At 51.9% G+C, this 16,726-nt stretch overlaps 1 protein-coding gene across 6 annotated transcripts in view; it reads right to left on the reverse strand.

Annotated features, from left to right (window-relative positions):
• The window catches only part of HDAC4 (histone deacetylase 4), a 282,919-nt gene that overhangs the window by 107,470 nt on the left and 158,723 nt on the right, over positions 1–16,726 (reverse strand). For all 6 annotated transcript variants that reach the window (XM_059393840.1, XM_059393839.1, XM_059393837.1 and 3 more), the window contains one exon: positions 801–1,045. In XM_059393840.1, the coding sequence (XP_059249823.1) occupies positions 801–1,045 (245 nt within the window). The remainder of the gene's footprint in view (positions 1–800; positions 1,046–16,726) is intronic.

Here is a 16,726-nt window from a genome sequence, read left to right on the forward strand (position 1 = left end):
GTTTTAAATAGCTAAGTTTGAGGTATTTTGTTACACACCAACAGATGACTTATAAAGCCCGGGGTTTTCTGCTTCATTTCAGGGTGGCCAGTGCAGAATGTGAGATTACCTTCGGACTTTTAACCCGCCCGCCTGGATCTGTGGGACAGTGCTACTCTATGTGGTTCTAAATACAGTGAAGCGTATGGTGCTTACAGGAGGTCTGTCAACAACAGAACACAACTTCACTACACATCACCGACACATGGTTCTTTCCAACGTATTTAATTTTGACCCTGGGATCAGACTGTATTTACAGAGACTAAATGCCACAAGAAGACCTATTCGTTTCTTATTCAATTTAAATGCAAAAAACCCCCATTACTATCTTTTTCCAATTATATGGGATCCATGGGAGAAACTAAGAAAAGACATATCCTGAGAAGAAAACAAAAATGCTTTTTGAGTAAGGCACCCAGAGGTGATCACAGCTAATATTTTGGTGTTCCCTCCCGCTGGTCATTTGTCTGTTGGGGGATGCAGCTTGTACTTTTGGATGAAAGTAGATGACAAGCCCGTCCCCTCTCTTGAGTCTACTCCTATGGCAGCGACTTTCCCATGATGTGCCCCACGCACCACTGCTGCTGGGCTGGCGGGCGCCCGCTAGTTTAGTCCCAGCACAGAGAGGGCCGTCTTGTGCTTCACCATGGGGTTGCAGTGCATGGTGGGGAGCACGCCAAGGCAGTGGCCCTCGGGCGCCATGGGGAACCCGGCGTCTGGAAGGCTCACACAGGTGCACGGCTGCCCCGCCTCCGACTTACTTTGATGTGCTCGTGCAGCTGGGCCTCGTGCTGCCGGGAGAGCTGCTCGTGCTGCCGCTGGAACTCGGCGATGAGGATCTGCCTCTGCAGCTGCTGCTTCTGCTTCAGGGCCAGCAGTTCCTGCTGCAGCTGCTGCTCCCGGAGGGTGGGCTCTGCCACGGGCAGCGCAAACTGGTGGTCCAGGCGGAGGTCCATGGGCACCGCCGGGGGAGCGACCTGCAGAGGCAGCGCGGAGGCCACGTCCACTGCAGGAAAGAGCAGAGCATAGAAGCGCCGGTCACTGCAGTGGCACGGCGTCCCCAGGCCCCCGCCCACTCCGATGCCACTGTCCAGGGGTGCCGCCTGTGTGAGCATGGACAACCCTTGGGATGCCTCTCCCCCCTCTTGCCTGATGGACCCAAATCGCAGGACTTGGGGGGCCTTGGTGGCCTTCCATTCCTCAAGTGCAGAGGGCCCAAAACTGAGGGGCAGGTCAGACCGGGACACGCCATGGCACAGATGCACGGCCCACCCCGCCCCTGCCACTAGAGGCCCTGATGCGGGCCCAGCAGCCACCCCAATGACATTTCTGAAAGCCAACAGAGGGAGTACACAAGGAAATTGCTCTAAGGAAAGCTGAGCACCAGCGAGGGGAGAGGCAGATGGGCCTGTACTTTTCTTCTTTGTCACAAGGCCACTAAAGGCTGCACGCAGGAACCACAGGACAGCGTGGGCCCCTGAAGTGGTTCAGATGGACGCTGGGTGGTCAGAGCATTTCCATGGAGAATGTGTTCACCACACACAGCCCATAACTGCTCCCCAGCTCACTTGCATGGGCACAAGCATCAGGTCGTGGGCTTCCCCAAGGCCCAGAGAAACGGATTTGCTTCCCAGGACTATGGTACCATGGAAGAAAAGCCCACGTGATTCTGATTAGTAACAGAAGCTCAATTAATCTTAATGCTTACAAATCAATAACCAATTAAAGCAAGGATAAACAGGCAGAAACTCTGATACCATGGCCGTAACGAAAGAGAGGCCACTGTGGGGGCTCCTTTCCTGGCGCATCAGGTCTGAGCAGGTGCACATGAAGGCCCTGCCTGGGAGTCTGCCCCAGAGACGCCTTGACGGAGCTCCCCAGACACGCAGCCCAACCAGCCCCTCAGGCTCACAGAAACCTCTCGGGAGCTGCGGAGGCCCAGCCCCCTGTGCTCCTCAGCAACAGCCACTCACAGGCCCACGAGCTCCCACTCCTTCCAGAAAGCTCCCCCACAACCTGCTCTGGGCCCAGGTCTTCAAATGATACACAACAGACCTGGGGGCCTGGGGTGGGAGACAGAGGCCTCACCCTCCAGAAAGGAAGACCAAATCCTACAAACACAGGCCACCAAGGACCAGATGCTTGCCATCAGGGGCCCTCAGCCCAGACCCTCTGAAGGTCCGGCCGTGTTATGCACCTGACCCTATTCTAGCATCTCCAAATGCCGCCGGCCTCAGGGCCCCCTGGTCCCAGCCATCACCTGGTTCCTCAGAAGTCCATGCTCCACAGCCTCACAACCCAGACTTGCTGAAAAAATAGCCCATAAGTGGAACAGCCCCTCTGGACAGAGCATTCCTGCGGTCACTGCCCAGGTAGCCAGTGGGTCCTTCTAGCCATTCTGATGAGGCAGGGCTGGGACCCTGGGTTCTAGCCACCTGGCCTCTTTGGGCCCCAGTGACTGGGACAAACACCTGCTCATGGAGCCGGTCGGGCACAGCTCAGAGGTTGAGTCCAGGATGCTGCCAGGATGGGGCATGGGCCTTCTAACTCCTTGACAAAATTTCCGTTTCTCCCATGCACAGGCCCCAAAGCCACTGCGGCGGCTGCACAGGCCTGGAGCTCCCCGAGGCCGGCAGGAGCAGGTTGACAGAAGCCCAGGGCCAGGACCAGCTTTCCCTTGAGGAACGCCACACCCTGGACCACAGGGCACAGAGGGAAGAAACAGAGAAGCCCAGAAGGTGGTCGGAAAATACTCTGGATCCAACCATCTTAGGAAAGTCCAAAACTCCCTTGACCTCTGAGCCCTGAGAAGGCCAGGATAGATGCCAGTGGGCTGCTTGTCTTCCCTTTCCTCCCACAGTCAGGGAAATGCAACCCCCAACTGTTTACGTGCATTTCTAATGGAGTCTCAGCCTTGATGAATCAGGAGGATTTTATTTGCTATTTACGTGAGATAAATTTAGGCAAATAAACTGCTTTCATGAACAGGACCAGAGAGAAGGGGCGTCCCACCCGCCCCACCACACAGGAGCTGGTAAAGACTGGATCTTGTCAACTTCCTTTTTCTTGATCGTTTTTAGTATGAAATATAAAAACAGAAATGTCAGGAGCCAGTACAGGAGGCCTACTATAAGAGCTGTAAGGGACTGAATATGATTGGCTGTTCATTTAGGTCCACTCACGCGGGAGGTGCATGAGCACTGCGGTGATTGGCTAGGCGGGCTAAGCAGCCAGTGTATATATGCTTGAATGTACTTGTAGAGGGGCGGGCCCGCCGGGAGCCAGACCGCGCCCCGCGGCCGGAGGGGGCCGCAGCCCGGACCATGGCGGCGGCGGCGGGCGCCGAGGGGCGACGGGAGCTGCGTGCTGTGCTGCGCCAGAGGGGGAAGAAGATAAAAAGAAGCCATTAAATAAGTTTGCCTCCACGCGTGTCTCCGTGTCGTTCTTGCTGGCGAGAGCGACACAGAAACACTGTAATAGCCCGTTTTATAAAACCTCAATATTTCCCGTACTTGCTTCAGACTTTAAGGAATAAACAGGAGAGCAGGGAGGGCAGCTCACCGAGCAAACGTGGAGAAAAAGAAGCAGAGCTCAGCTTCTTACAGGAATTCAACATACATCCTTCTTTACCAAAGGGCTATATCGTCCCTTGTCCACAAGGCTGATGGGGCTGGGCACCTCCTAAAACACCATGACCGTGGCTAGCCAATGGGCTCTGCCCTTGTGTGTCCATGGTGCAGTCAGGAGGCGGTTCCCAGGGTTCCTCTTGGACACAGGGTAGCTGGAGGGCAGGCCACCCCTGGCTTAGCTAGCCTCTGCTTCCTGAGGACAAGCCCGACTCCATGTTGCTGCTTACACACACCACACTGAGCCACACAGCCCGTGGTCGCTGGAGGGAGAACACGCCACTCCACCTGTCCAGGTGAGAACCACCCTGGCTCTCTCCCACTCCTCTTGCCCAGCTGAGCGGCCACGTTTCAGCTTTTCAGCTAAAGAATGGAACCATGGAGAGCTCATGAAAGAAGCACCTGCCCTGCACCTGGTAAGCTGCAGGCATCGTGGGCCCCCATGGCAGGGCTGGTCAGGTGACAGGCCAAGGTGACCAAGATACTCCCTCTGACATGCTGGGCAGAAGCCCCCTCTGCTGCTCACTCCGGCTTCTCCTCTCTTCATTCTAATTGTTCATAAAGGGGGGGTCAGGGGACCACCTGATGCTGAACATAAAACAACTTTTAAAGGATCCTTTTAATTAACGTCAAAACCATGATGGGCCAAACTTTCCTCCGGACAGGTGCCTTTGCTGAGAAGGCCTGCGGGGCCACTCCTGGGCCAGCCCACAGCAGGCCTGCGGTGAGAAAGCAGAGCAGAGAGGGTTGTGGGCTGATGGCAGGGCTGGGGAAGGGTTCACACAGGAGCTGTGTCTCCATGAGCCACAAGGCAAGGCGTGAGCAAGGGCCCATGGGTCCAGGTGTACGTGGAGGGTCGTAGGGACACAGACTGAGCAAATCCGAGGGCATGGCTGGGCAGGGGGCCGTGCTGGGACAGGCTGGGCCACAGAGGGGCCCGCAGCCGGGTGCAGGGAAGTGCAGGTGGCAGGAGGGGCAGGGCAGGCGGTTTCCAGGGTCCCTTCTCCAGGGATGGCACTGGCTGTGCCTACCCACCACACACAAGCTGAGCTTCACTGTTTCCTCCAACTTTTCCCAGATTCTTTGGAGCCTGGAATCATGGAGATATTTGGGGGGAACAGTCCCTGGCAGCCCCTGGTCATCCTTTGGCAGAGCAGAAGTTAGGAGATGCCGGGGTGGCGAGGGGTCCACAGATGATAGGGACGGGGGGGGGGGGGGGCATTCGCAGGGCATGGAGGGCTAAGAGCCAAGGCACGTGCTGACGTGACCGGGATGGCATGCTGTCCTCACTGCGACATGTCTGCTGTATTCCCCAGTTCCCAGGAAGGGAGGGTGTGTGGCCTCAGTTTACCGCTTTGAGGCCTCACCTAGAACTTCACTCTTCTAAGACAGCGAAGAGCAGGGCAGACAGAATGGACTGCTAGTCGCAACCCACATCAGCCGCACCAGCTCCTGCCACTCCCTCCTGTCGGGAAACAACGCTGCGTTTACAGGTAGATGTGAAAGCACAACTCTGGACCTGCTGTGGGACAAGGAGACCCTTGCAAGGCCTCTGAAGAAACACCGCCTCCTCGCCCCTTGCGGGTGGCAGTTGGGTGGCCGGAGCAGAGCTGTCCCAGGGCCCAGCCTGCATGCCAGCCAGGGAGGCGGGGAGTGGCGAGGAGTCACAGCCACAATCTCTGTTCATCACAGCCTTTAGCGGGTGCGTCAAAGAGGACCCGTACTATTTCTGTGTCCAAAACTATTTGAAATGCCGTGAGTTCTCAACAGAAACTGCCAGCACTTTTGACCCAAAGCACCCCGAGAAAAACAATACAACCTTCTCTCCATAAAGAATGCAGCATCAAAACAAGAAAGCCTGTATTCTCATGAATATTTGATGTGGACCAGAAAATTGCTTTTATAGGTTGTGCCTTGAGAAACATACTAATACAATCAAACTCATGACGTTAGTGAAAGCACAAAGCCCACATTCAGCGCTTCAACACAGAACGGCGGGCCTGGGCTGTGAACGGCAAGTCCTCAATCAGAAACAGAAAAAAATGTGTTAGTCTCTCTGCTTTTAAATAAATGACCATAAAAAAGGACGCTGTAATTTTCCATTACGTGGGTTAGATCCTCCTTCCTCAGCACTACTTCATGCCACCGTACAGACACGGAATAAAGACAAGCACTATTCTCTAGAAAACGCGGTCAAAGTTTAGGGTCTGTTCAAGGAAAGAAGGACTCATTCACATCCAGGGGAAAAGAAGAGCTATTTCAACTTTGTAACTATGATCTCTTCTTACTCTCACATTCTGTCCACGTGTGATGGGGGAGGGGGATTGAGATGACGGGGAGAGGGGACAGGGGGATGGGGCATCTTGGGACAGTGTAAGTTATTTCAAGAGTCTTCGGTGTTTCACCGTGGCCCACATCACACACACTGAAGAGCATGGCCTCCTGGGGGAAAGCGAGGTGAGGAGTAGAACACAGCCACACCCATCAAGGCAGGAAGAATCAGACGATCATCCCCAAATTACGTGCCTGCCCCCTGTCCCCAACAGCATCGGGCTTCGCCAAGCACCCCTTGCTTTTCTTTATGGTTATACCATCCATACGTGTGTCCCAAACACCTCTCCCTTTGCTGACCGAGGCGAGCATGAGAGTCTGATACAGGCTCTCAGGAAGAGATAAAAGTCTCGAGTCTAATCTGCCTTCAGGGTCTGGGGGTGTTGGCAAAAAAGAGCCCTGTTGGGGGCGAGGACATAAGTGGTGCCCAGGAAGCCACACGCCACCCAGTGTGGCAGCTGGTAGGGCAGCCAGAACTGCCCTGAATTCCTGCTTCTACGTCCACTGTGGCTGGGCTCCAGGCCTCATGCGAGAGCCACCAAAGTGGGCGCGTGGAGGAAAGCATGTGCTCAGGTGAGTGAGGTCATTAGGCAAGGTGTGGAGCAGGACAATATGGCTCAGACGTCTCAGCGCCAAAGAAGAGTGGGGGGCTGGCTTGGTGGCTCATGTTCATAAGGCAATAGGACAGTGTGAGGCACATGCGCCTGCCCTGGACGCTGATGCGTTCCCAGACGGCCAGGAGACCCAGTGTCTCTGGCACAGCCACCACCCGGGGGTCGGCTTCATCAGCCTCCAGGCGACCCCCATCTCTGTCCCATCCAGCTTCCCTCTCGGCTCCCCTCTCATTCTGCAGGAATTCCAGCCCCAACTGTGTCTTGAAGAGAAGGCTCGAAGAGGTGGGCCCTGCTCATTCTTATTTCCCCTCAATGGGCTGCTAACTTCAGCTACAGACAGACTTCTAGCTTGAAAACATCTGTCTTCTTGTTCCCAATGTTGTGACTGAAAACCAGGAAGCCATGCTGGATCCAGATCCCTCGACGTGATGGGATTCTTCTCTCTGGATGTTTGTGAGGTCTTTTCCTTGTCCCCAGTGTTCCAAAAGTGCACAGTCACATGGCTCGGGGAAGATTTTCTCCAGCTGGCATGGGGCACTCAGCTTCTGCCCTCTCACGGGCATCAGCTTTGACTTACTCCATTGATTTCCCTCCTCCATCCTCTGCTTTTGAAACTCTTCGATTTGGTACATCTCGAATGACTCCCCTGTTTTCTCTTCCATTTTCTTCTGTCTTCCTCTCCTTTGTCTTCTGCTCAAGACTACGACACTTCTTTTGATGGATATTCTAACCTTTCCACTGGGTTTCCCATAATTTCTGCTCTGATATTTTTAACAGACGACTCATAGGGCCACACTGAGAGACCAATGACGCCCCAATATTCTATCTTACAAGCCATCCTGTTCTGACCTCGTGGACAAGTCAACCTCCCGGGTCTCTGAGGATGGCAAAGAGAGCCATGCCCTCTGTTTGCTTTGAACCTCCCTGCCGCTGGGCTACGCCCCAAGTGGGAGCACAGGCACAGACCCTTGCTGGAAGCAGCCAGCAGAGTGGAGCTCTCAGGTCTGAGTCTCCCTGCAGGGCGTGTGGAGCTGGCATTCACTAGGACTCACACCCGTAAGACTTTCCGCGTCGGCTGGCCACACTTCTCCAGCAGGGAGCCTTCCCATCTCAGTGTGAAGGGTGAAAGCTAGGCCTTCGGGGTGCAGAGAGAGGGTCGCTGCACTCTGCACAAATACAGGAGTTTTCACTCCTGCTCTCGTTACAGCATCCACATCCTCAGCTCATTCATGTCCCCAGAACAAAGCCTTTTTCCAGAGGAAGAAACCTCTAACTGCTCTGCGCACCACTGGGAGGACATCCAGGAGCCTCCCACATCTGCCTCGACACCCCTCTCAGCCCCGCTCCGGACGGAGAGGCATTGCTCTGGAGGTGGGTGTGTGGGTTAGCCGGTAGGCAGTCGGGGGAGGTGAGCAGGGCTGGCTTTCCCAGGTCAGTGGCTGCGATGGACACCACCTGCCCTCTGCCTCCCATCACAGGCTGCTACTGTCGTTCCCTCTTCCGCTTACCCATGTTTGAGGCTTGGGACCTTTCTCTGGAACTCACTGGTGTAGACCAGCCCTCAAGCCATTTTTTCCGGTAATACTTCAGAACATATCTCTGAACAAACTCTATTAAAAAACACAATCAAATATCATTCGTATACCCAAGTAAATTAACGATTCCATGACGTTATCAAACAGCCACAAAGCGTTTCCAAGTTTTAGAAAATTGCATACATGTTTTTTAAACTTTATTCAAACCAAGACCCAAATAAGGTCCATATGTTGTTCTGGCTGATGGATCCCTTCAATCCCTTTTACTCTAAAGGTTCCTCCTCCTTCTCCCTCTGGCACCCCCTCCAACACTGTTGTTTGCCCTGCCCTGGAGATGGCGGGTGCCGCCTGGGCTGCAGGTCTCTGGCCTGCATATCCGGTGATCTGGAAGCAGGGTCTGGAGGTGTGGGCAGACCACCTCTGCGCAGAGGCTCCTCCGGTGGCTCAAGGGGCTGCCGCATCTCCACAGGTCTTCTGCGCCGACCACAAACAAGGCCAAGACATCAGGGTTGTAAGGCACGCCTGCCCATACCGCCCTGGCCTCTCGACTCGCTGTCTGATTTCTGTAATGAGGAAGGACTCCGAATCAACCATCTTCTTGCCCTGACCTTGTTTAGAAGGAGGGCAGGACAGGTACCTGGTTTCTTCCTTTACCTGCCAATTTTTAAAAAATAATGAGTTGATCCCCATCATCCTCCATGTGTGAGAGACGAGGAGGGCTTCTGTTCCTCAAGATCAATCAGAGCCCACTGCAGTTCAGCTCACACTGTGCTCTGAGAGTAGACCCCCTCCTAGACCAGCGAGGGCCCTCCAGCATGGCCTACCGCTGCTCCAAAGCCAGCCACAGCCCTCATTCTGCAGTCATGAGGCGTGCCGGGCAATCCTCACACATTTTTGACTCCTCTATGGAATCAGACGTTCCTCCAAGAAGTGGGTCCCGTTGGTGGGAGGCAGTGTTTAGAGACCACAACTTCTGTGGTGTCCACATGGCGTGTCCCCACGAGCTCTGCTGGGGACTGGTATGTTCTGGGGTTCTTGGGATTTCAGGAGGGAGCACAACTAGATCCATGTGTTCAACCTGCCATGTCGCTGTCTACCTTCAGAACGCATAACCTATCAGAACCAGCACTCGAAAGGACTGAAGACACTTCATCAAGATCCATTCAAAATACTGATTTACACGGCTTATCACTTCCCCCAAAGTGTTCTTAACTGGATTACAACCATTCTATTTGATGCTGTGCTGTGGGGGTGGCTGTAAAGCAGTGATGAGGGTAGAAGTCCAAATTTTAAATGTGAAGACTTAAAAATATTCTGTAGGGAATGCAGACGGCACAAGCTCCTACCTTAGCTTCACACGTAACTGAGGATATAGGGTATTTCTCTGTGCTCCATTTAGACGCATAAACGCAATGCCAAAGAAATCAACTCATATTAACAATTTACTGGAAGTTAAATTACGCTTGAAAAATAAAAACAAAATGATTATGGCCCGAGGAGAGGCCGTTTTGCTGTCTACTATTTTGTTTTCAACAGACATCAAAATGTAAAGAACTAAATATAATACATGGAGGTATTTATGGCTTTTTACAGATGTGTATCCAAGGGAAGGTGTTCTCATCTGGTGTGGGGCAGGGAGAGGTACATGTCCTATGCAGATATCAAAGGTAACCCTTTGAAGTGTATTTTTTGTGCATGTGATTTCCTTGCAGGTTCTAGAAATCAAGCAGGGAGCAGCATATACTTAGGCCCTGGTTTCCCCCCACTTCTGCCTTCCAGCCAAGAAGGGAGTTGACGACTCTCCCAAGTCAATGAGAAATCTACTATCTGCCCCCCGCTGGAGGAGGACAGGAGGTCCTAGAGGACAAGCCTTCAGCTTCTCCCACCACCACCAGGGGATCGCAGGTCCTGTGGGCTGACCCCACCGGAGGCTGGACATGACAAGTCATGTTAATGTGGACAGTAACCGACTGCTGGGGAACCTCAAGTACAGAGAGACTAGGCAGCCATGATAGGTGAATGCGGAATGGGAGCCTGGCATCTAAAACGTGGGCGGAGCGGGGCCGAGCTGAAGAGCTGCTGGGTACGCTGGGTGGCTTTCGGGCCAGGGGCGTAGCCGCAGCTCTGAGACTTGGGGCATGGCTGATTGGCACCCTGAGGTCCGAGAACCTTGCTCAGGAGTACCTACTGGCACTGGGGAGCTGCCTGACGCCCGCCTCTCCCTGTGGCTCCAGCATGGGTCTTGGTCACGACCATGGCCAGTCTTCCCTGTAATTACTAGCCCACTCGAGCACTCTGCTGTTCGGCGCTCTCCATGAGCAAACTCCTGTTCCTGAAAAGCTCTTGGTGCCGGATCTGCCCCGGGGTCAGCCACATGAGGCTCTGCTCAAGGCTGAGACAATGGCCCCCAAAGAACAGCCTCGTGACCAGCACCAGGAAGATAGGCTTAAAAGCACAGCAGAGCCCCATGTCCCCTGCTAAGCCCAGAGACGAAATGGAAAAACCTCTGATAACGCTATCTTCAGCACAAAAGACAAGAAGCTACAGCTAACACCACAGGTATGTTTCGCTCCACTGTCTCTTTATTCCCCTAATTAGGTTTTCTCCCTTCTCACTCCCAAACTAGATGTTTCAACAGTATCTCCCCGGCAGAAGGTCTGAGATCTACCCATGTACTCATACAGCAAGGACGCTGGGCTGCAGCCTCTGCCATCCTGGAGAGGGCATCCCCACTGCTGGCCAGGGGTTCCCCAGGGCCTGGCTCCCTCAAGCAAGGCCCCTCCTAGCTTCTCAGTGGTCTGTGGGCCCCAGAGAGAACATTCCAGCAGGGAAGGCAAGCCCATGGACCTGCAGGAAGGGCTCACAAACACGTGTCCTTCCTTCCTAGCCACATCCCAGCAAATCATCATGGGAGTCATCGGGATGCGAGATGAGGTGACTCCTGAGAACTAGCTCTGTGCTTTGCAGTCCCAAGAATGGGGAATCACATCCAAGTAAAGCTCAGAGAGGAGTCTACACAAGGGCCGCTGGGAGTCAGTTCACAGGATACCTGGTAGGGAGACCTGGGCTCTCCATATGTCCATGGACAGGTCGGAGCCCAGAGACAAGTCTAGCATACAGAGACGGGGGCCATGGTGACAGTATGGACTCCGGTGCTGGCTGACCTGGGAGGAGGACCCTGGCTGACACTAGGACGCCCGCTCCTTGCTGGGCAACGTGGCCCATGTGAGAAGCGTGGGCACATGGCTGGTACTATCCAAGCTAGAGCAGAATGCCCCTCAAAGTGGTCCCCCATCACGGGGCCATGAAGCTGAGGCTGGTAGCCGAAATGAAGAACGGGTGTCCAGGAGAGGCGTGCGGAGCCGGGCCCACCCAGCCTCATGTGCTCCTGAACCTGACCCCCAAAATGTGGGGCCAGAAGGTGCTATTTCACCACAAGATGAAACGGGGCTGTCGGCAGGCTGGGAGCAAGTTCCAGAAGGAAGCTGGCTCAGCCCCGGGGGCGTGCTTGTCTGACCCACACAACTGAAGGCAGAGTCTGTGGAGGAGTGGGAGAAGAGGGGTGGCCTGTGGCTGGCCAGGGCAGGGTGAAGCCGCCCGCAATCCAGACTCCGGTAACCCAGTTGTAGGCCCATTCTCATCTGCTCATTGGCATCAGCCACTCTGCGAATCTGGCTGGCCAGCACTGTCCTAGAGTATCCAGCGACTGGCTAAGAGGGATAGGGACAACCTAAGCCCCAGGGACAGCTCTCTCCATGGGAGCAGGGACGTCCCTTTCTATAATCAAGTTATTTTTAGCAAAATCAACTGTAAAGGATAAAACCTTATTGACCATGCAAGGATTTTGGAAAATTCCATTCTGTACTTGAACCAGCAGTAAAGAAGCGGGAATGGAAAGCGTCACCACGATGGATTATGCTGTCAGGATCCCAAAGAAAGGACCACGGCAAGCATTTCTTCTCCTGGATTTATGAATCTGCACAAGTCATTCACTTTTTAGGCTGGAAACCCCATTAGTGAAACAGACATTGGCCATCCCAGGACCATCTCAAAAAGTGGTGTGGTCACAGCGTTTGGGGCGGGGGGTAGACATATGCAGGGAACCAGATGCCAGCACATCTTCGTGCTGCTGACCACCGGCCACACCTTGGTGTGACTCGAAACCACTGCATCACCTTGTGTCCCAGGCATGCAAGCAAATCCTGAGTGCAATAGCCCACCTGCTGGCCAAGGCCGCCTCCCACAGCAGGCCCTGCCCCTGCCCCTGCCCCTGCCCCGGCTGGACCTCCTGCTCAGCACACTTGCGGCATCTATAGCAACATAGGTGGGGGTCCCGGGTACTCACACACTCGGAACCACACGGAACGCTCAACTCAGGTGACAGGAACAGGAGCTAGAAGCACTGGAGCTTGACAGGGTCCCAGACAGATGAGAGTGCAAGGGCTTTCTACGGCAGAGGAAAAAGGAACTCGGCCTCACACATAGGCAGGAGCTCGATGAGGATCCTGCTATGTTAGACCAGGCCTCTCTCCCTCCAGTGCACTCTCCCTCCTCCCCCCCGAAAGAAACAGAAGGCTGCTGTGGCACAGGAGGATGAAGAGAAGGGAATGAAGACAATGGAGCAGTATTCTGCCCTCTTAACATTGCTGTATAAACCTGAAGTCCATGAGGCTGCTGCTCCCTTCCTCGCTTTCGCCACCAGCCCCATTAATGGCATAGAATGTTGGCTCCGGGCCCCTCTCCCAGCCACGGGTCACTGATGGCACAGGGTCAGCGGTCCTGCTGCCTGCCCTTCCCCCCTCCCGGGCAGGCCGGGTCACAGTCTGCTTCCATCCTGGACGACCTGCTGTAGAGTTAGGCTCCTAACACGAGAGCCTAACTCTCTTTAGCTCAGAACTCTGCAGAGGCAATACTGGAACACAGCTGGCTGAGAATGTTCCAGAACTGCTGGAAGACATGAATCTGCAGATGCAGAAACACAACCAAAGCAGGAGAAGAAAACAGAAATAAATTAAGATAATTTCAAGGTGGACCTGCAGACACCAAAGAGAAGACCTTGAAACAGAAGCGCAGGAATCCTACGAGGGGAATGACAAGTGACCACCCCTGAGTGTGGGGAGAAACAATGTCCAGCTGGAATGAAGGGTGTAGAGAAATCATCTGCCAAGAGCAGCACAGACCACGTACAGACTTGTGTTCCCTCAGAGATGAAGAGAGATGAGAACTTGCTGAGATGCCTTTGGTTCAGGGACGAGGTGAGCACAGAAACACACGGAGATGAAGATGGAAATGAACCCAAGCACGTGCTGCCTGCGCCCGAGGGTAAGCCCAGCTTCTCCCTGTGGTGCTGGACTCCACAACAAGGAAATTCCTGGCCAGAGGCAGGGACAGAGGTGTGGCAAGGGTTAGTGGTGCTCTAGACACTTCCGTGGCTGAGCAGGCTGGGGCAGAAAGCACTGAGCACACAGTTGACGTTCATCCCGTCACGTTGGAAACAGTGCAGAACTTCCAAAGCAGTGAGGATTCACAACCCGTCAGGGAGAACTTTAAGGAAAAACAGAAACATGGCTGCCAACCACACACAACACACACATGTGTACAAATACATCACATGCACACACACAGCAGCACACGTACCACATATGCACACACTGCATATGTGCACATACCACACAGGCACACACCACAGTGCACACACGAGCACACGCACCACACATGTGCATATACTGCATATGAGCGCACCACACATGTGCACACACACCACATGTACACTGCAACACAACATGCAGGCACATACAACACACAAACACATGTGCACACCACACATGTGTGCACACATGCATATACATCCACACATCACACATATACCATGCACACACAAATGCACACACACACCATACATGTACCACACGTGCACACACCACACCACACATATACATACACGCACACACACAGCTGGGTGCCTCCCAATGACAGAGAACACTGCATCTATAAGGTTTTGCCAAAATAACCACACTTGAATCTGATCAAACCTCTAGATGCCGGGAGCCTGGGTGGCTCAGTGGGTTAAGTCTCTGTCTTTGGCTAAAGTCATGATCTCAGGGTCCTGGGACCGAACCCCGCATCAGGCTCTCTGCTCAGTGGGGAGCCTGCTTTCCCCACATCCCCCCCGCCTGCCTATCTGCCTACTTGTGATCTCTGTCAAATAAATAAATAAAATATTTTTTAAAAAGAAAAAAAAACCTCTAGATGCTCTAGATGCAACTACTAATTTCCAGGAAACACAAACAACAGAGGCTCACTTTAAATGACAAGACAGGAGATGGGTGAAATCAAGCAAAATTTAAAATACAGGAAAACTCCACAAGACAAGCCACCTAGAATCTTCACAGATGAACCACAAGGGTCAAAACTGAACAGACCCAAAAGGCAGGGAGAAGGTGCAGGTTAGCGGGAGACTATGACATACACCCACCACCCGTGGGAGTGCTCGCTGGACCTGAGGAAACAGTGACCTGAATCTATGTACATGGTAAACAAGGCTAGAGACACAGAAACACTGTGAGTACCCAATAACAGATAACTGTTAATCTTGTCTAAACAGAAAAATGGCCTCCCACTGAGGGTCAAACCACAGTCCCTGCCTTTTAGAGACATAAGCCCTCATGTGGCTACAGATGGAGTGATGCGGTGAGCGGGATTTCATTCAAAACGAGCACAAGGGCAGAGGTGGTGAGTAAGTCAGGGCACAGACAAGACACAGCTGGAGGTCCCCAGGCACAGCCCAGGTTGACTGACAGCGGGAACAGTGGGGTTCCTTCTAGTATTTTATGCACTTTCAAATGTATGTAAAATTTTCTATGACACAAAGTTCATTTTTTAAAAAATCACATTCCTAATATGGGTCAAAAAAGAGATCACAACAGCTGTTTAAAAATAATTAAGAGAGAAAGATAATGAAAAAAAGGACCTAGAGTAAGTAGTGAGCGTCTACTCTTACTGTACTCGGAGGAAAATTGAAAGCCTTACACAGTTACATCTGACAATAATAAACATACAAACTAGTAAGTTAGCTATCGTTTTAAGTAGCTAGAAAAAACACAAGAATAAATGCAAGGAAGACAGACAGAAAGAGATAATAAATATATAAATGAAATGGAAAATATCCATTACATAACTTCACGTATACCAACACGACACAAAATTGATTCTTTAAAAAGACCAATAGCATAGACACACTTCTGGTGAGAGTGGTTTAGGAAATGAGAGAAAGGCACAAATGAACTGTAGGTATGGCAGAGACTGAAAACATAACCAAATACAATGAACAACTCCAGGCCTATCAGTTTTAAAGCCTACATAAAACAACAGACATATTTCTAGAGAAATAAAAGTTTCCCAAATTGATAAAAAACAGAAAATAGAGTAACCCTTTAATCACAAGCTAAATTGACCCAATACTTTAAAATCTTCCCACAAGGATCGTATTAGAGACGGTATTGCCAAACTTTAACTAACTGCTCATTCAGTTTTAAAGAAAACTTCCAAGGAACAGAGGAATAAAGGGCACCCCAAGCTCATGCTGTGAGGCTAGGAAGAAACCTTGTTACAGAAACCAGGCAAAGAGAGCATAAAAAATGATAGTCTCTGTCGTGAACAGGGCCTCAAAAGTCCCAAATAAATTATTAGCAAGCTTAATCTAGCAGTCTATAGAAATAGATAATCCGCCAAGACAAGTGGTGTTTTAAAATGAGAAAAGCAACACGTACACAGAACATCTATAAACACAATTCACCACACTAATAACGATGATCTTAATAATGAAAATAAGCACATTATAAAACCCAACAACTATTCACATTATAAAAGCTCTTAACAAACTAAGAATAAAAGAGAGAATTTCTTTAGTCTCAAAAAGGGTATCTATTAAAAAAAAAAAAAAATATGGCAAATACTGCTTTTGATGATGAACCTTAAACAAGACAAGATTCCAGCCAGAGAAAGCAGATAGAGTAACAACATAAGAAGAAAGGGAAGAGACAAAACCATCACGATTCACAGACTCTTAGGACTGTTAGTACGGAACACTACCCCCGCCCCTCGCCCCCAAGAAGGAATTACAGAGAAGTTAGTAAAACTTACAAGGACACTGAATGAAACAAGGCAAGATCAACAGGGAAAAACCAACTGGATTTCAACATAATACAACAAGAAAATAGGCCTAATAATATTTAAAAAAAAAAAAAGTGTCCAAAAAATTTTATGGCTGAATTCAACACTGTTACAGACAGCTATAGAGACAATGATAAAGACTGTTAAGAAATGTTTTAAACAACTGAAGGATGTGGAGAGATGGGCCAAGTGAGGGACGAGAAGACTTACTATCACAGAGACGTCCATTCTCTCCAGACTGAGCTGTGGATCCGACGCACATGCCGCCAGGAAAGGGACAGAGGATCTCAGACTACAGGACAAAACAGACCTGGGAGCCTCAGTCAAGGTGTTCCCACAGAAGGCAGCAGCATGTCCCCCTCGGAGAACAATAGCAGAGACCGCCCCGAACACAGACGACAAGAAGGCG

This window comes from Mustela nigripes, chromosome 3 (genome assembly GCF_022355385.1).
Source record: "Mustela nigripes isolate SB6536 chromosome 3, MUSNIG.SB6536, whole genome shotgun sequence".
NCBI lineage: Eukaryota > Metazoa > Chordata > Mammalia > Carnivora > Mustelidae > Mustela > Mustela nigripes.